The following is an 18,596-nucleotide window of genomic DNA, read 5'->3' on the forward strand; positions in this document are numbered from 1 at the left end:
TCCTGCCCCTACTCCACAGCAGGCATCCTTATCTCAGTTGGGTGAGAAAGCAGGAACCATGGGGAGGCAACTCTAGAAAGCCCAGGTTCTGTGTGCATGTGCGTGCGTGTGTATGTGTGTGTGTATGTGTATGTGTGTAGTGGAGAGGTGAGTCAGGCTACACAAACAGGCTACACAAAGCAGAATTAAGCTCCTTACCAACTCTGCATTCCCAGTGAATCATGGCGTCTCAGGGCTTGGAAGTGTTTGTTGGGTATCCCCAGGCTGAGGGTAGGGGCTGCCCTAGAGCTCAGCTGTCCATGGCTCAGCAAGACTCCCTCTTTTCACTCCCACAAGGCTCTCGGCTCCTGGAGTCCTCACTGTCCAGCTCAGAGGGAGAGGAGCCTGTGGAGTACAAGTCCTTGCAGTGGTTTGGGGCAACAGTTCGAGCCCATGGCTCCTCCATCTTGGTGAGGGGCCAGCAGGCTCAGTGGTGTGGTGGCCAGGGGATGGGCAGTGGTTGGGTAAAGCCGGGCCTGGAGGGAAGGAGGAAGGGCCTTACTGGACTGAATCTGAGGCCCCTCCTCCTGGGCCCTCCCAGGCATGCGCTCCACTGTACAGCTGGCGCACAGAGAAGGAGCCACTCAGCGACCCTGTGGGTACCTGCTACCTCTCCACAGATAACTTCACCCGAATTCTGGAGTATGCACCTTGCCGCTCAGGTAGGGGAAAGAGGGGGCCTGTGCCCCATGTCTGCCTTCTCATATACTTGGAGTGTCTCATATACTTAGGGCTGACTCGTGCCCCCCACCACATACCCCCATGAGATTCTAAGTTGCTTAAGATAAAGGTTAACCCAGTTAGTTAGCCTTTATGCTTACTGTCTAGTCCAGGGAGGCCCTTTCTCTGGTTCTCTCTCCCACCCCCTTCCCTATGCCCTCTCTTTCCTGGATGACCCATCTGTGCAGGGCTCATTTTCACCACCTTCTCCCCTCACAGATTTCAGCTGGGCAGCAGGACAGGGTTACTGCCAAGGAGGCTTCAGTGCTGAGTTCACTAAGGTGAGAGTGTGGTCTGGGAGAGAAGGGGCCGTGGGTGGTGGACACGGGGGTATCGAGACCAGATGTTGGACTCCCCTCCTTTCACCCACAGACTGGTCGTGTGGTTTTAGGTGGACCAGGAAGCTATTTCTGGCAAGGTAAGTCCTCTCTCTGCCATTCTTTGTTTTTTTTTTGAGACGAAGTCTCACTCTGTCACCCAGGCTGGAGTGCAGTGGCACAACTTCTGCTGCCCAAGTTCAAGCGATTCTCCTGCCTCAGCCTCCCAAGTAGCTGGGATTACAGGTGCCTGCCACCACACCTGGCTAATTTTTGTAATTTTAGTAGAGATGGGGTTTTGCCATCTTGGCCAGGCTGGTCTGAGACTCCTGATCCACCTGCCTTGGCCTCCCAAAGTGCTGGGATTATAGGTGTGAGCCACCGTGCCCAGCGTGTTTCTGCCATTCTTTAAGTCCCCTGCCACATAGCCTCCCACCCTACTCCCAATTCTCCTCTTCCTTTCCTGAAACTTACATGCCACCACCCTCCCCATGCTTCCCTTTCTTGAACCAGACTTCTGAAATACTACCCAGTCAGCCCCCAGAGCCCTAAGCCCCCTTTGCCACCTCCTCACCATCTACTCCCTCTTCATCCTCGCTCCAGGCCAGATCCTGTCTGCCACTCAGGAGCAGATTGCAGAATCTTACTACCCCGAGTACCTGATCAACCTGGTTCAGGGGCAGCTGCAGACTCGCCAGGCCAGTTCCATCTATGATGACAGCTACCTAGGTGAGCAAGCAAGTGGGGAAGGGATGGCAGAAGGAGAACCTCAAGTGCTCCTGTCCCCACTCACCCCCTTGCCTCCCCTCTCCTACTCGGGCATCCCCAGCACCCCTGCCATACTTGCCATGTGCCTGCTGACTATGAAGGCCCAGCAGGGGTGGGGAAAGGATTGAGGGATAGGCCAGAGCAGAGGGGTCCCCAAAGCAGGAATCCTAACATCCACCCACTCTGTCCCCCAGGATACTCTGTGGCTGTAGGTGAATTCAGTGGTGATGACACAGAAGGTGAGTGTGTCCCCAGGCTGGGGCCAAGGGAGCGGGGTGGTTAGAGGCTCAGGGCCAGATAGCCCGTGAACTCGACTCGGCCACTTACCATTATCTACTTCCCTTTCCCCGACCTTAAGTCACAACTTTCTCTTCTCTCTGCAGACTTTGTTGCTGGTGTGCCCAAAGGGAACCTCACTTATGGCTATGTAAGACCCAGCCTGACCCCTCACTTCCTCTCCTCCCCTGCCTAATCACAAAGAACCATGCATGGCAGTTTGCAAGGGCTCAAAAAGGTGGATCAGAACACGGGCTCTGGAGGCAGACTGGCATTCAAGTTCTGGCACTTACTCTGGCAGAATCATTCTGCTCTTTATTCGTACTCTGCTTCCTGCTGAACCTCTCTGAGCCTCCTTCTTCTCTGTATACTGGGATAACAATCGTTCTGACCTCACAAGGCTCTGGCAAGGATGAAATGAGAAAATGCATGTGAAAGTAGTCAGTGAATTGTTGGGCAATGTACAACTGGCAGATGTTATTATTAGACGAGGACAAGTGCTTTTAAAAAGATACAGATAAGAGTGCCAGCGGAGTTCATTCAATTAACAACATTTATTAAAGCAAGGTAAGAGATAAGAAGATGAGTAAGGTATCATACCCCATCTTATAAGATGCTTCTAATCAAGTATGATAAATAAGACACTCATACAATTATGATCTAAAGTGGAGCAACTATTCATTCTCTTCTCTACTCAGTGCATCAGGCACTATCTATTCATGATTTCTATTCTTCACAACAAGCTTATGGGGTAGATATTATCATTTGTATTTTACATGTGAGAACACTGAGGTTCTAAGAGACCAAGTAAGTTCCTTAAGATCAACCAGTTAGTAAGTAGGTTTAAAATCAGGTCTCTCGGCTGGGCGCGGTGCCTCATGCCTATAATCCCAGCACTTTGGGAGGCCAAGGCGGGCGGATCACGAGGTCAGGAGATTAAGACCATCCTGGCTAACACGGTGAAACCCCGTCTGTACTAAAAAAAAAAAAATACAAAAAATTAGCCGGGCATGGTGGCGGGAGCCTGTAGTCCCAGCTACTGGGGAGGCTGAGGCAGGAGAAAAGCATGAACCCGGGAGGCGGAGCTTGCAAGGAACCGAGATCACGCCACTGCACTCCAGCCTAGGCGACAGAGCGAGACTCCGTCTCGAAATTAAAAAAAAAAAAAAAAAATTCAGGTCTCTCTTAATCCAGTATCGGCATTCTGTCTGCACTTTGCTAAACTTCAGAAAAGTGGATACAGTGACATAGCAGTTTAGGGGAAGGAATAATCTCCTTTCTAGGAAAAGGATGATAACAAGTTTGGGGAGTCAGGAAATAAAAATTTAAAAGTTTTAAAAAGGAAGAGGACAGATCAGAGAAGGTTCTATGAAGGTTCAGCAGAGATGAGGCAGGAGGGCATCCTGTGCAGGAGCATGAACGAGGTGGAAGAAAAGGAAACAATTTCAGCCCAGCTTAGCAGACTCATGGGCTGAGTGAGGATGAGTAGAATATGGAAAGGTTGAGCAAAAACACATAGGTTAGGGCCAGATTCTCCAGAGCTTTGGAGGACCAGCCAAGAAGTTGAGACTTTGGGCAGTGACTGCAGGGAGCCACTGGGTTTCCAAGCCAGAGGTAGCCTCCTAAATCTGCTGGGAGACCTGGAGGCGGGACGTTGTCAAGACATCTGTCCAGCAGTCTTAGGAAAGGGCTCATACCAGGATTCAAGAGGCCTGGTGGGGCCAGTCACTAAGGGAACATAGGGGAGACATGGTGTTTGTGGTTCGGGGGCCTGGAGGATGAGGATGACTTAGGTTTTGAACATGATGGGTTTGAGGCACCAGCGCACATTCAGTCATAATTATTATTGAGTGCCTACTACTCACCAAGCATGACTTTAGGCTCTGAGGAGAAAGCAAAGGACAAAATCAAGTTCCTGCCCCTATTGATCTTACATTCTAGTGGGTAGAGAGGGACAAGGAACAGATAAATACAAATCTGTCAGTAGTTGGTGACTGATATGCAGAAAAATAGTGAAGCAGACATAAGGTAGAGCTACCTGGCATAGAGGAGGGAATATGAGGGCAAAGCTGATGAGGGAGCTAGGGACAGTGGTCTGCATCTCTAAGGAATACCTGCCCCTGGGTGTCCTGTGCACATCTGTTCTTTAACCATGGGATACTCTGGGATTCCAGGACCAAAGGGCCTATCTCTTCATCCCCCAGGTCACCATCCTTAATGGCTCAGACATCCGATCCCTCTACAACTTCTCAGGGGAACAGGTAAGGATACCCCTCAATCCCACCCCAGCTTGGCCCTCTGCCAGCGAAGCCCCAGCCCTGACCTGTGTCAGCCCAACTTCCCAGCCCTTCTTGATCCTGCGTATTGAACCTTCTAGTTCTGACCCAGCGCTGCCCCTTTGTCCTCCCCAGATGGCCTCCTACTTCGGCTATGCAGTGGCTGCCACAGACATCAATGGGGACGGGTGAGCAGTGGGAAATGAGCTCACTGTGATACCTCTCCCAGCTCCAGGAGGGAAGAGTGGGAATGGGACAGAAAATGCAAGGAGAATTTCTCCAGGGCTTTTTCTCTAGACTCTCGCTCACACCTGCATTCCGCTTGCTCAGGGACAAGGAAGGAGCTGAGAGCTAATGATCAGAGACCTCAGGTCTTCTGACTCGATGGAATCCAGAGTGCCTGGGGTTTCTGGCACTAGGATTGGGGTGGGGTGGCAAGACAGGGTATCAAGATGCCTGGGTTTGTCCTTCCCCTCAGGCTGGATGACTTGCTGGTGGGGGCACCCCTGCTCATGGATCGGACCCCTGACGGGCGGCCTCAGGAGGTGGGCAGGGTCTACGTCTACCTGCAGCACCCAGCCGGCATAGAGCCCACGCCCACCCTTACCCTCACTGGCCATGATGAGTTTGGCCGATTTGGCAGCTCCTTGACCCCCCTGGGGGACCTGGACCAGGATGGCTACAATGGTGAGTACCATGGGCTCAGAGAGTGAAAGGGGAGGCAGGGGCCCAAGTCAGAAGGGATTTGGGGAGAGGGCGTCTGTCAGCTGAGATACCCAGACCTCCATGACTTCCCGAGGGGTTAAAATCCCACTGTCTGGGTCTTGGGATTTGAAGAGACTAGAATATAGGGACTGACAGATGGGAAAAAACTAGGATCCTAGGTCCTGGGGTCTGGTAGTGGAGATTTGGGCCCCTGGATTCCTGGCCTGCTGACTAGTGTGTGTTCTTGTGTCTTCCAGATGTGGCCGTTGGGGCTCCCTTTGGTGGGGAGACCCAGCAGGGAGTAGTGTTTGTATTCCCTGGGGGCCCAGGAGGGCTGGGCTCTAAGCCTTCCCAGGTTCTGCAACCCCTGTGGGCAGCCAGTCACACCCCAGACTTCTTTGGCTCTGCCCTTCGAGGAGGCCGAGACCTGGATGGCAACGGATACCCTGGTAAGTTGTGCCTGAGGCCCCTTTTCACCTTAAAATTCCCTGGTGACTGACCCCTACCCTCTCTTCTGCACCTTTCCTAAAGTTCCTGGGTGCCGTTCTAGCTAATTCCAACAGAGGGCGCTGTCTTCTCACTTCAGCCTCCCTGAGCGTTGAAACCAGGAGGGGTTAGGAAGAAAGGATCCTGATTTGGGGCTTGCTGTAAGAGGTGATTTCTTGACTTCTTACAGATCTGATTGTGGGGTCCTTTGGTGTGGACAAGGCTGTGGTATACAGGTATGAACTCCAAGGGGAGTTGAGGGGACAACCTGGGGGAACTGGAACTGGAAATTTCTCAACAGAGCTGAGGTTGGGAAAATCAATGCAGAGGACACACATTCTGGGACTTGGGCATCAGTTTCCTGTGTCCAGGTTACCGAGGAGTCCTAATTCTATTGACCCCACATCCACTCTTGGCAGGGGCCGCCCCATCGTGTCTGCCAGTGCCTCCCTCACCATCTTCCCTGCCATGTTCAACCCAGAGGAGCGCAGCTGCAGCTTAGAGGGGAACCCTGTGGCCTGGTGAGCTGGTGCCCAGGAAATTGCAGAGACCTGAGCCTGGGAGTGGGCAGGGGCACCAAGTCTGCCTTCAGAAGGGGGAAAATGGGGGTGTCCGAGTCTGGGTCTGGCTGGGAGATAGGTAGAGGATAGGATGTCTGTTCCAGTTGGATTCACCAGCTTTCTTCTTGGTCTTTCTCCAGCATCAACCTTAGCTTCTGCCTCAATGCTTCTGGAAAACACGTTGCTGACTCCATTGGTGAGGGAGACTGCCTCGATCTCTTAGGCCCTAGGACAGGGAATGAAGGGACTGGGTACCTGGGGACATTTCTTCTCTCTGAAAAGATGAGGAGAGACAAGCAGTTTCCCCTTATATGTCCCTGGCTGCAGGCTTCACAGTGGAACTTCAGCTGGACTGGCAGAAGCAGAAGGGAGGGGTACGGCGGGCACTGTTCCTGGCCTCCAGGCAGGCAACCCTGACCCAGACCCTGCTCATCCAGAATGGGGCTCGAGAGGATTGCAGAGAGATGAAGATCTACCTCAGGGTATAGTCCAGAGGGCGGGGTGTGGACTGGCCAGGGAGGGTGGCCACATAGAACTGAGGGCACCTCCTGAAGGGAAAAAGATTGGGGGATTCCAGTGAAGGGTTTGGGACTCTTATGGGGACTGAGAAAGGGAGACCTTCTGTCAAAGGAGCTGGGAAGCAGGCTGCCAGGGCCTCTGAAACAATAAGAATGGTCAGAATTGGGCCCTAAGCAGACAAAGGGATATGAGAGAGGCTGAGGAGCAGGACCACCAAGTCTCCAGAGTCCCCTGACTCTGTGAACTCTCTCCTCTGTCCCCAGAATGAGTCAGAATTTCGAGACAAACTCTCCCCGATTCACATCGCTCTCAACTTCTCCTTGGACCCCCAAGCCCCAGTGGACAGCCACGGCCTCAGGCCAGCCCTGCATTACCAGAGCAAGAGCCGGATAGAGGACAAGGTGAGGACAGGGCAGGGAGAAGGGACCTGGGAGGACAGAGGCCTGGGTACTGTGGGGGCAGGGCCCTGGAAAGAGAAGAGCCTACAGCCCAGGAATGGGTCTAAACTTCCCCTCTCAAGGCTGCCCTGCTCCCCAGGCTCAGATCTTGCTGGACTGTGGAGAAGACAACATCTGTGTGCCTGACCTGCAGCTGGAAGTGTTTGGGTAAGTCGGGCTGACGGTAAGCTGGGGAGTTCCAGGTGCACCTGACACCTGAAAAAGTCAGCCGGGGACATACTAGCTGTGTTGCCTTGGGAAGTTGCTCAGCTGCTCTGAGCTTTAACTCTTTTGTCTGTAGAGTGGGAATAGTAGCATTTATTTCTCAGAGTTTTTAGAAAGATTAAATGAAATAATCTACATAAAAAATCTAGCCTAGTGCCTGCCATAGAGTTAGAACTCAGTAAACAGTATCTATTATTACTCTTTTTGGTTTTTTTTTGAGACGGAGTCATGCCCTTGTCACCCAGGCTGGAGTGCAGTGGCACAATCTCGGCTCACTGCAACCTCCACCTCCCAGGTTCAAGCAATTCTCTGCCTCAGCGTCCCAAGTAACTGGGATTACAGGTGCCCGCCACCATGCCCGGCTAATTTTTTTATTATTATTATTTTTAGTAGAGACGGGGTTTCACCATCTTGGCCAAACTTGTCTTGAACTCCTGACCTCGTGATCCACCCGCCTCAGCCTCCCAAAGTGCTGGGATTACAGGCGTGAGCCACCACGCCCGGCCCCATATTATTACTCTTATAATGGTCCTTTGTCCTGGTTTGAGGATTAATTCCCCAGTTTCCCTTACCCTCTGTGTCCCTTCCAGGGAGCAGAACCATGTGTACCTGGGCGACAAGAATGCCCTGAACCTCACTTTCCATGCCCAGAATGTGGGTGAGGGTGGCGCCTATGAGGCTGAGCTTCGGGTGACCGCCCCTCCAGAGGCTGAGTACTCAGGACTCGTCAGACATCCAGGGGTGAGATGAGATTCTCCAGTGGGAGTTGGGAGGATACCTCTCCAGAGAGGACACCAAAACCTGACCAGTGCCCGCCCCACCTCCAGAACTTCTCCAGCCTGAGCTGTGACTACTTTGCCGTGAACCAGAGCCGCCTGCTGGTGTGTGACCTGGGCAACCCCATGAAGGCAGGAGCCAGTGTGAGTCTGGGATGAAAGAGGATGGGACAGAGGGAGAGCAGACCTGAGGGCGGTAACCAGCCAGCCGAGAGCACCGCTGTGAGATGGGGAGGGAGAGTGAAATACACAGTCCAACTGCCCTCTTTTCCTCTTTTTCTGTCCCCAGCTGTGGGGTGGCCTTCGGTTTACAGTCCCTCATCTCCAGGACACTAAGAAAACCATCCAGTTTGACTTCCAGATCCTCAGGTAAGGAGTGAGTGTGTCTAGGCTGGGGCTGAGCTGGGGACAGAAGGGAGGGCTGGGCACAGTTCTCACTGGCTGCACTCTAGCACCTCAGTCTTGCCCCCGTCCCACAGCAAGAATCTCAACAACTCGCAAAGCGACGTGGTTTCCTTCCGGCTCTCCGTGGAGGCTCAGGCCCAGGTCACCCTGAACGGGTCAGTGCCAGGCAGAATGGGGTCTTTCTGAGAGGGGAGACAGACTTCTAGGGAAGGATGCATATGGGGTTCTTTCCGCCCTCCTCTAAACCACCCTCCTCCTTAGTGTCTCCAAGCCTGAGGCAGTGCTATTTCCAGTAAGCGACTGGCATCCCCGAGACCAGCCTCAGAAGGAGGAGGACGTGGGACCTGCTGTGCACCATGTCTATGAGGTAAGGAGGGAAAGGGGCAGGGCCAGAATGAATGAAGGGAAAGGAGAGGTAGTATGAGTGACAGATGGCTGGAACCCACGTGAAGTACTGAGAGAAAGAGAGGAGGGAGGGGTAATGATACGCAAAGGCATGAGGCAGAGTCCTGTGAGAAACAGCCAGAAGACAGACAGGCCAGCTGAGTGGCTTGGAAAGAAAGATGGAGCCCCCTCCAAAAGTGTTGGCTAGAGAGGATTTCACCTCTGCCCATTGCTTCCCTGCTTCATCTCTGAGATAGGAGCCCAACAGCAGGGTATAGTGGAACCACGGTGATCCAGGGTCTCAAGGGGGCAGAAGCATTCCCTTCCTTCTCATGATTGTGTTCTTCCCTCCTCAGCTCATCAACCAAGGCCCCAGCTCCATTAGCCAGGGCGTGCTGGAGCTCAGCTGTCCCCAGGCTCTGGAAGGTCAGCAGCTCCTATATGTGACCAGAGTTACGGGACTCAACTGCACCACCAATCACCCCATTAATCCAAAAGGCCTGGAGGTGAGGGCCTGAACACTGGCATGGGGAAGAGGAGCAGGTTCAGAGGACCAAGGCGGAGGGATTGGGGAAGGTTGCTGGGGGCCTGCAAGAGCCCTATAGCTAGGGCTGAGGGTCACAAGGCCCAGAGGTACCTCAAAAGCCTCTGGAGGAAAAAGGACTTTCATCCACTGTGTTTCCTTCCGCCTGAACTATCCCTTCTTTGTTTCCTGGCATACCCCTAGGGCCCAGTTATGTGCCACCTCCTCTAGGAAGCCTTCTTCAAACCTTTTCCTCTGGGCCCCAATGCCTGTTTTATAGTTCATTTACTCATTAACATTTAATTAAATAAGTGCCTGTACTGAACCCTGTGAGGCCCAGGAAATATTGTACCAAACAAAACTGACAAGGTCTCCACGTTCATGGAACTTACATTCTAGTGAAGGGTGATAGACATAGAAAATAGAAAGAGAAGGAGAAAAATTAACAGGGATTGAAAAGTGATGAAGTGAAGTGTTAATAAGCTGTGGGGATATGATTTAAATTGAATCACTGGAAAACCTCTTGAAGACATCACAGTTGAACTGAGGCCTGAAAGATAAGGTTGAACCTATCTGTAAGACTCAGGGATGAGCATTCCAAACCGAGGGAACAGCCAGTGCAAAAACAGGAACATGGACCTAATTATTTATTTAAGCATCTCCTCCAGCGTGAACTCTAAGAACCAAGTTTTCTTCATTTCCATATTTTAACCCCGAGCTCGGTACCTTGCACGTAGGAGGCGAACAGTTGGATGATCAATAAATAGATAGATGAAAGAATAGGTTGAAGCTGCTCTGGAACCCAGGTGCCGGCTGACTCAGAAGCTGTAATGAGATGGGAAAGGGGCCCAATACTCTCTTTCTCTTATAGTTGGATCCCGAGGGTTCCCTGCACCACCGGCACAAACGGGAAGCTCCAAGCCGCAGCTCTGCTTCCTCTGGACCTCAGATCCTGGTAAGTCAGACAGGGAATGAGGTGTGGAGGAAAGCGTTGAGTACTTGTTTGGGTTCTCACAGCCATCACAAGGGCAGAACACCAGGTTCAAGCTTCTTTCTTCCTAGAAATGCCCGGAGGCTGAGTGTTTGAGGCTGCGCTGTGAGCTCGGGCCCCTGCACCAACAAGAGAGCCAAAGTCTGCAGCTGCATTTCCGAGTCTGGGCCAAGACTTTCTTGCAGGTGAGGGAGCCTTACCTCAGCCCTGACCGCTGACCTTTGGGCCTGCTTAGACTGACCCACCCCTTTCTCCACTACAGTAGCCACCTCTTCTTTGGTGAATGGGATCCAGCACTCCAGCTCCCCTTCCTTGCCCTTGTGTAGACCAGGCTGTATGTCCTTGGCGCCACCTAGTGACCACAGTGGGAGCAGCAGCTTCCCTTTCCTGGCCCATTCAGAGGAGGGAGGGCTGGAGGGAGACCAGTGTGCAAAGAATGCTAGAAAAACAGTGAGATGGAAGATGAATCCATAGTGGAGAGGTAAGCACATGTAGGAATAGTAAAGAGCGCCGGGCGCGGTGGCTCAAGCCTGTAATCCCAGCACTTTGGGAGGCCGAGACGGGCGGATCACGAGGTCAGGAGATCGAGACCATCCTGGCTAACCCGGTGAAACCCCGTCTCTACTAAAAAATACAAAAAACTAGCCGGGCGAGGTGGCGGCGCCTGTAGTCCCAGCTACGCGGGAGGCTGAGGCAGGAGAATGGCGTGAACCCAGGAGGCGGAGCTTGCAGTGAGCTGAGATCCGGCCACTGCACTCCAGCCTGGGCAACAGAGCGAGACTCCGTCTCAAAAAAAAAAAAAAACAAAAACAGTCACTTCTTGAGCACACACTGCAGGCCAGGCACTGTCCTGGTGTCAAAGCACATTAATAATTTAAAAAAAAAGTTTTTATATTGAACATGTAGTCATCTAATTATATATTATCCAGTTACAATTATTCAGTTACGCATTTGTTATCCCATATAAGGAACATCAAGAGAGGCTCAGGGGCCAGGCACAGTGGCTCACACCAGTAATCCCAGCACTTTGGGAGGCCGAGGTTGGCAGATCACTTGAGCCCAGAAGTTTGAGACCAGCCTGGGCAACATGGCAAAACTCCACTTCTACAAAAACAAAACAAAACAAAAATTAGGTGGGCACGATGGCACATGCCTGGAGTCCCAGCTACTTGGGAGGCTGAGGCAGGAGGATTGCTTGAGCCCAGGAGGTGGAACTTGCAATGGCCTAAGACCACACCACTGCACTCCAGCCTGGGCAATAGTGTAAGACCTTGTCTCAAAAAAAAAAGAGAGAGAGAGAGACTCAGGAAGAATGAGTCCAAAACAGGGAAAGATCACAACCCCAGCTAGACCATGGGGAACCCTATGTCCTCTGGATCCCAAGACAGGATGTGCTGACCAACTTTCCCCTGCCCACAGCGGGAGCACCAGCCATTTAGCCTGCAGTGTGAGGCTGTGTACAAAGCCCTGAAGATGCCCTACCGAATCCTGCCTCGACAGCTGCCCCAAAAGGAGCGTCAGGTGAGTCTAGGGCCAGAGGACTGGACGAGGGAATACAGGGCTCAGAGTGCTGGAACCAGGGCTGGGACATGGGTGAGGGCTGGCCTCGGTATTGTTAACAACTGTTGAGAATCTAATATGCGCCAAGCACTGTGCAGATGCCAGAGACAGCGTGGTAAGCAAGACTGTGAACCTGGAGTTCACAGTCTCATGGAACAACAGTGTTCCAAGTGTGGTGATATTTATGAAAACACATACTAGGAACACCTGAACCCAGTCTAACTGGGTCAGGGAAGGCTTCCTGGAAGAAGTGATGTTCAAGCTGAGACCTGAAGAATAAATAGGCACTAGCCAGGCTAGTCATTCAGGAAAGGGATATCCTGGGGAGAGGTGAATAACAGATATGAGGCCGAGCGCAGGGGCTCACACCTGTAATCCCAGCACTTTGGAAGGCCAAGGCAAGCGGATTTCTTGAGCTCAGAAGTTCAAGACCAACCTGGGCAACACAGTGAGACCCTATCTCTACAAAAAAATACAAAAATTAGCCAGATGTGGTATTGCACACCTATGGTCCCAGCTACTCGGGAGGCTGAGGCAGGAGGATCGCTTGAGACCAGGAGGCAGAGGTTGTAGTGAGCCGAGATCGCACCACTGCCCTCCAGCCTGGGTGACAGAGTGAGACTCTGTCAAAGAAAGAAATGGATATGATATGAAAGCCCGAAAGTAAGAGATAATATTGTACATTTTAGGAACTTAAATTTTTAAGTTCAGAATGCTGTTAGTTCAAAATAAGAGGTGGGAAGTGGGTCTAGATCCAATGACAAGTGGAGAGCAAGTATAGGGTGGAAGGAACTTCTGAGCTTTCATTGACTTCACCCAACTTGCTCCCCAGGTGGCCACAGCTGTGCAATGGACCAAGGCAGAAGGCAGCTATGGCGTCCCACTGTGGATCATCATCCTAGCCATCCTTTTTGGCCTCCTGCTACTAGGTCTACTCATCTACATCCTCTACAAGGTCAGCCACATCCTGCTTGTGACTTGGCCACCCTCTCATCAGGCTCTGCCCTTGACCTGGCACAGTCCCAAGTATCTACCTCTAGACCAGTTCACCAGCCATGTGCCCCCACCTCTGTCCTGGCTACATGCATCCCATCCTAACCCTTCCTATAGGATCCCTCCCTTCATTCTATAGCCCCTAGCTTAGACAGGGTCCTCTTGACTCAAGACGGTAAGTTTGCCTATACTTGCAAAATCAGTGGAACCCACAGATTACAAATACATGGCATTTGTGCTGTCAGTTTCTCCAAAAATCCATGGCAGTCATCACTAACCTAGAAATGGCTACTGATCATCTCCTAGAAGTGGCTTCAGAATCTCTCTCAAGAGGCAGCCATGGCCAACTGTGGTGGCTCACCCCTGTAATCCCAACATTTTGGGAGGCCAGGGTGGGAAGACAGCTTGAGCCTGGGAATTCAAGACCAGCCTGGGTAGCACACTAGGACCTTGTCTCTACAAAAAAACACAAAGATTAGCCAGGTTTGATGGTGCATGCCTATGGTCCCAGCTACTCTGGAGGCTGAGGTGGGAGGATGGCTTGAGCGCAGGAGTTTGAGGCTACAGTGAGCCATGATCATGCCACTGCACTCCAGGCTGGTCAACAGAGTGAGACCCTGTCTCAAAAACCAACAGACAAAAGCAGCCACTACTAAGCAATCAGACTGGCCGCTTGAGTTCAAACCTATCTGCCATTTCTGGCTTAACTGGGGAATTTTAAAAACACTGGTAAAAGATACCCACCATACAAAACCACCCCCAAGTTTAGTCCTCCTGGGTCCATTGCATAGCTTGGAAGGGTAGTCCTAGCCTGAATTCAGAGGCCACTTTGCAAGATGTAGAGGTTGGAGGCACTAGAGTCCTCCTTATTACTTCTTGGGATAAGAGCTGTGGAGAAAAGGCAACCATAGTACCTAAACTCTCCCTCTTTTCCCCTTTATCAGCTCGGATTCTTCAAACGCTCCCTCCCATATGGCACCGCCATGGAAAAAGCTCAGCTCAAGCCTCCAGCCACCTCTGATGCCTGAGTCCTCCCAATTTCAGACTCCCAATCCTGAAGAACCAGTCCCCCCACCCTCATTCTACTGAAAGGGAGGGGTCTGGGTACTTCCTGAAGGTGCTGAGGGCCAGGGAGAATCTCCTCTCCCCAGCCCAGAGACATACTTGAAGGGCCAGAGCCAGGTGGGTGAGGAGCTGGGGATCCCTCCCCCCCCATGCACTGTGAAGGACCCTTGTTTACACATACCCTCTTCATGGATGGGGGAACTCAGATCCAGGGACAGAGGCCCCAGCCTCCCTGAAGCCTTTGCATTTTGGAGAGTTTCCTGAAACAACTTGGAAAGATAACTAGGAAATCCATTCACAGTTCTTTGGGCCAGACATGCCACAAGGACTTCCTGTCCAGCTCCAACCTGCAAAGATCTGTCCACAGCCTTGCCAGAGATCCAAAAGAAGCCCCCAGCTAAGAACTTGGAACTTGGGGAGTAAGACCTGGCAGCTCTGGACAGCCCCACTCTGGTGGGCCAAGAAGGAACACTAACTATGGATGGTGCCCCAGGACCAGCTCAGGACAGATGCCACAAGGATAGATGCTGCCCAGAGCCCAGCTCGAAGGGGAATCAGAACTCAAATGGGGCCAGATCCAGCCTGGGGTCTAGAGTTGATCTGGAACCCAGACTCAGACATTGACACCTAATCCAGGCAGATCTGGGACTCTATTTGAGACTGCTCCAGACCTGATCCTGGAGGCCCAGTTCACCCTGATTTAGGAGAAGCCAGGAATTTCCCAGGACCCCGAAGGGGCCATGATGGCAACAGATCTGGAACCTCAGCCTGGCCAGACACAGGCCCTCCCTGTTCCCCAGAGAAAGGGGAGCCCACTGTCCTGGGCCTGCAGAATTTGGGTTCTGCCTGCCAGCTGCACTGATGCTGCCCCTCCTCTCTCTGCCCAACCCTTCCCTCACCTTGGCACCAGACACCCAGGACTTATTTAAACTCTGTTGCAAGTGCAATAAATCTGACCCAGTGCCCCCACTGACCAGAACTAGAATCTGTGATCTCATACCTCACTCTTTCCAAACCCATCCTGGAACCAAGCGGCTTGGTGGAAAGCAGATGCCTATTTCTCTCATGGCTTCTTTCCACTGGGAGCCAGAAGTCTGACCCCCTAGACACTGTGAAACTAGTTCTGGGTTCCCTTCTTAGGTGAAAGACGTGATGGAAGGAGAGAAAGTAGGGCTTGACTCCTCTCCCCCTCCCTCATGCCCCATCAAATCTGGTCCCCAACACTCCCAAGGGAGAAGGGAAAGGAATCTCTTCTCTTTGGGTTTGAGGATTAGAGAAGAATGCAAAGGGGGAGGTCCAAGGTGGAGGTGGGGAAGGATGGTTCAGAAAATTTCCCAGGCTTCCCTAAATCAGAATAATGAAATGAGTTGAGAGGAAAAAGCCATGGAACTAAATTAGAAGAAAGCCCAGTTAGGTTTTTGTATTGCTTTGTTTTCATTGCTACTGTGTGCTGGTAGGGGGTGTTAGTTTGCATACATTTAATTTCTCACAGGGTTCTGTGAGGTTGGTACTATTAATCCCATTTACACAAAGAGAAACTGAGGCCCAGAGAGGTTACGTAACTTGTGCAAAGTCACACAGTGAGTGGCAGAACAGAGTGAAACTCAGCCTTATCTGACTGGGAACGTCCAAATTCTTAACCAACATGCCACAGGGTTCAGATCTTTGAAGATAAATCATGCAAAGTGAGGGATCCTCAGGGTCCTCTTTTCTCCTCAAGGCCTGTCACAACATGCAGCAAGAGGGAGAGCAATTGGGGTTGTTGGAGACAAAGATGTCCCTGTCAGGATAGACTAAAATTCAGCCACCAGAGGGCAGCATAGCCACAAATCTATGGGAAATTTGGGAAGGTAGGGTATGAGGTCCACCTCACCCTCTTCCCCCATCACCAGGACTATTCTCATTAACTCAGGCTCCTGCCTAGCAGGGCCTGCATCACCTAAAAATATCCCTCCTGGGAGACCAAGTCTGGACCACACTCCAGTCTGTGACTTCTTAGAATGCTCCGAGTCAGGAATGTCTTCACAGAACCCATAAATGAAAAGGAGCTGATGGGGTAGAAGAGACAGCGTGAGACAAAGAACCCCCTAGCATTTCTAAGAATGGCAGCCATGGCATAACAAGGCACCAGAAATTCTAGAGGGAGGAAATCGCATACTTGATACATTAAGAGGAGTCCCCCTCTTGGGAGAGAGGTGGGAGTAGAAGCAGCCAAACTTCAGGGGCCAGACCTAAAATGTCTTCCACTGTTGTGAGGAGGAAATAAGGAAGGGCAGTGGGCTGTGAAAACTGGGCTGGTGTCATGGGTGTGTCACTGTGTAGGGCCTGTACTTTTGAGACAGTGACAAGTTCTTCCCCGGGATGCACAATACAAGGAAGAAATTCCTTGAGCTCAGAAATGCCACAGACGTAATCTAGTGTGAGCCTCTCTTTCCCTGAGCTGTAATTCGCAGACTCCTGGTCTAAGTTTCTTCTCCCAAATCTCCCAACCCTCCGAAGGAAGTGTGGCTCTCACCTCAAGACTTAAGTGTAGGGGGCCAGAAGGCCTGAGCCCTATCCTTGGCTGTGTTGGTAGAGATGAAAAGGAGAAGCAAAGGAGGTCTTAGGAAGTGAACAGAGCAGCTGGGGGTGCAGGGAGGGGGAGGGGGCTCAGGAGAGGCAGCTGGCAGGCGGGAAGCTGATCTGGGGGTCTCAAGTTTCTTGACATCAATTAGAGCAGCCGGCCTGGGCTCATTAGTAGCCCGGGGTGCAGGGCTCATCAATAATGAATTCACCCCACACACCTTCCCCCCACCCCAGCTGCCTGCAAGGTCACCCGTCTTCTAGCCAGCTGCCGCCCCTTGGTAAGCTTAAGCAACCCCTCTTCTGAGATCTTCCTAACCCAGAGTCCCTGGGGCTGCGTGGCAGGGTGGACAACAGCTGAGGGCAAAGGGGTCTCTAAAACCAATCGACCATGCCTGATAATGACTCTTGTTTACTCTCTGAGTCCACCCAGGAGGAGAAAGAATGGGAAGAGGAAAGGAGGTGCAGGGTCTAAGGAGAAGCAAGGGTTTTTCATACTGGAGTTGACCAGCATGGTGGCAGGACAGACCCAGAGCAGGAGGACCTCCTCTGATGGAACCAGAAACCCCATATCCTCTCCCAGTGCCAGACTTGGGCAGCAAGGCCAGTCACCTGAGATCTCTGCCCCACTGAATCAGGAGACTAAGGCATTGGCACTCCCAGCATTCTCTTGCCCTTGAGCTGGAGTGTCTTGGCAGGTACAGAAACAGGTCTTTTCTTCAAACCAGATTACTGGGGTGAGGGCAAGAGATTGCTGGGACCCAGAAACAGAAACTCAAACTTCCTGCACCTTCCCAGTTTCCCTCCAGAACCCAGGAATGTCAGTCTCTTTCCCCTTCCTAAACTGTTCCAAAACTTCATTCCCACCACCCTTTCACTGACTTCTTCCCCTCCGCTTCTACCTGCCTAAACCTCAAACGTTCCAGTTCCCACCCACTTTTCCTCTGATTGGGGTTGGCCTGAAGCTGACTGTGTGGCATTCTGGGAAATCTGCCTGCCACCCTCCCTCTTGAGACAGGTACAGACAAGTCCAGGCTCCATATTCCCCAGACATCTGCAGTGTCCCAGACTCCAGCCTTGTACTGGAGTCCCTTAAGAATACCTCTGAGTGGACTGGGTATGGTGGCTCACGCCAGTAATCCCAGCACTTTGAGAGGCCAAGGCAGGCAGATCACCTGAGGTCAGGAGTTCAAGACCAGCCTGGCCAACATAGTGAAACCCTGTCTCTACTAAAACTACAAAAATTAGCCAGGTGTGGTGGCGGGCACCCATAATCCCAGCTTCTCAGGAGGCTGAGACATAAGAATCGCTTGAATCCAGGAGGCAGAGGTTGCAGTGAGCTGAGATCGCGCCACTGCACTCCAGCCTGGGCGACAGAGCGAGACTCGGGTCTCAGAAAAAAAAAGAAAAGAAAAGAATACCTCCGAGTGGCCTGTACTTCCTCTCCCTCCTGACATTCTCCCCAGCTCAGACATTTTGTCCTACCCGCCATCTTCCCCTCCACCTCACCAAATACCCCCATGCCTCCCCACCAGTCCTCCTCAGTCGAAGCTGGCCTTAGTGGGGAATGCCCCAGATTTAGGCCCTGGATAGATGCTCCCCGAAGCCACCCCACCCCAATCCAGGTCATCTCTACAAGGTGCCTCAGTTCTCAATTTTCTGTCATCTTCCAGTTGCCCTAATGATCTCCGTTACAAGCTTCTATTTCCATCTCCTCAGGTCCATTGATTGCAATCTCTTCGCTGAGACCTTCCCTAACGACCCAGGCATTCAGACCCCAGCCAGAACTCAACCTGGGATCCATCTTCAACATCCCATTTCACCTCAGAGGCCCAGCCCTCAGGCATCCTGCTCCAAAGCCAGAACAACAAACTAGGACCCACACAATTTCCGCTGCACTTCCCCTGCCCCCTGCTCAGTCCATCACTCTGGAGGGAACCTAGGTATCCCACCCAACCCAAGGCCCATCGCCTCCCAAAGTACTTAGGCACCCCCGCCCCCCTCCCCCC

At 52.1% G+C, this 18,596-nt stretch overlaps 1 protein-coding gene across 1 annotated transcript in view; it reads left to right on the forward strand.

Moving 5' to 3' along the window:
- ITGA5 (integrin, alpha 5 (fibronectin receptor, alpha polypeptide)) overlaps positions 1-15,010 on the forward strand; it is a 24,463-nt gene extending 9,453 nt beyond the window's left edge. Inside the window, exons 3-30 of the mRNA XM_011930448.1 lie at positions 337-449; positions 581-701; positions 979-1,040; positions 1,132-1,177; positions 1,680-1,805; positions 2,039-2,083; positions 2,228-2,271; positions 4,325-4,381; positions 4,532-4,584; positions 4,875-5,083; positions 5,359-5,550; positions 5,778-5,823; positions 6,007-6,108; positions 6,288-6,343; positions 6,475-6,629; positions 6,930-7,067; positions 7,204-7,271; positions 7,919-8,069; positions 8,156-8,248; positions 8,394-8,473; positions 8,584-8,664; positions 8,771-8,876; positions 9,250-9,399; positions 10,288-10,371; positions 10,479-10,592; positions 11,827-11,928; positions 12,800-12,922; positions 13,905-15,010. Of these exons, the coding sequence (XP_011785838.1) occupies positions 337-449; positions 581-701; positions 979-1,040; positions 1,132-1,177; positions 1,680-1,805; positions 2,039-2,083; positions 2,228-2,271; positions 4,325-4,381; positions 4,532-4,584; positions 4,875-5,083; positions 5,359-5,550; positions 5,778-5,823; positions 6,007-6,108; positions 6,288-6,343; positions 6,475-6,629; positions 6,930-7,067; positions 7,204-7,271; positions 7,919-8,069; positions 8,156-8,248; positions 8,394-8,473; positions 8,584-8,664; positions 8,771-8,876; positions 9,250-9,399; positions 10,288-10,371; positions 10,479-10,592; positions 11,827-11,928; positions 12,800-12,922; positions 13,905-13,988 (2,801 nt within the window). The 3' untranslated portion in view covers positions 13,989-15,010. The remainder of the gene's footprint in view (positions 1-336; positions 450-580; positions 702-978; positions 1,041-1,131; positions 1,178-1,679; positions 1,806-2,038; positions 2,084-2,227; positions 2,272-4,324; positions 4,382-4,531; positions 4,585-4,874; positions 5,084-5,358; positions 5,551-5,777; positions 5,824-6,006; positions 6,109-6,287; positions 6,344-6,474; positions 6,630-6,929; positions 7,068-7,203; positions 7,272-7,918; positions 8,070-8,155; positions 8,249-8,393; positions 8,474-8,583; positions 8,665-8,770; positions 8,877-9,249; positions 9,400-10,287; positions 10,372-10,478; positions 10,593-11,826; positions 11,929-12,799; positions 12,923-13,904) is intronic.
- Positions 15,011-18,596: the final 3,586 nt, after the last annotated feature.

The sequence above is a fragment of the Colobus angolensis genome, unplaced genomic scaffold (assembly GCF_000951035.1).
Source record: "Colobus angolensis palliatus isolate OR3802 unplaced genomic scaffold, Cang.pa_1.0 Scaffold87, whole genome shotgun sequence".
Lineage (NCBI taxonomy): Eukaryota > Metazoa > Chordata > Mammalia > Primates > Cercopithecidae > Colobus > Colobus angolensis.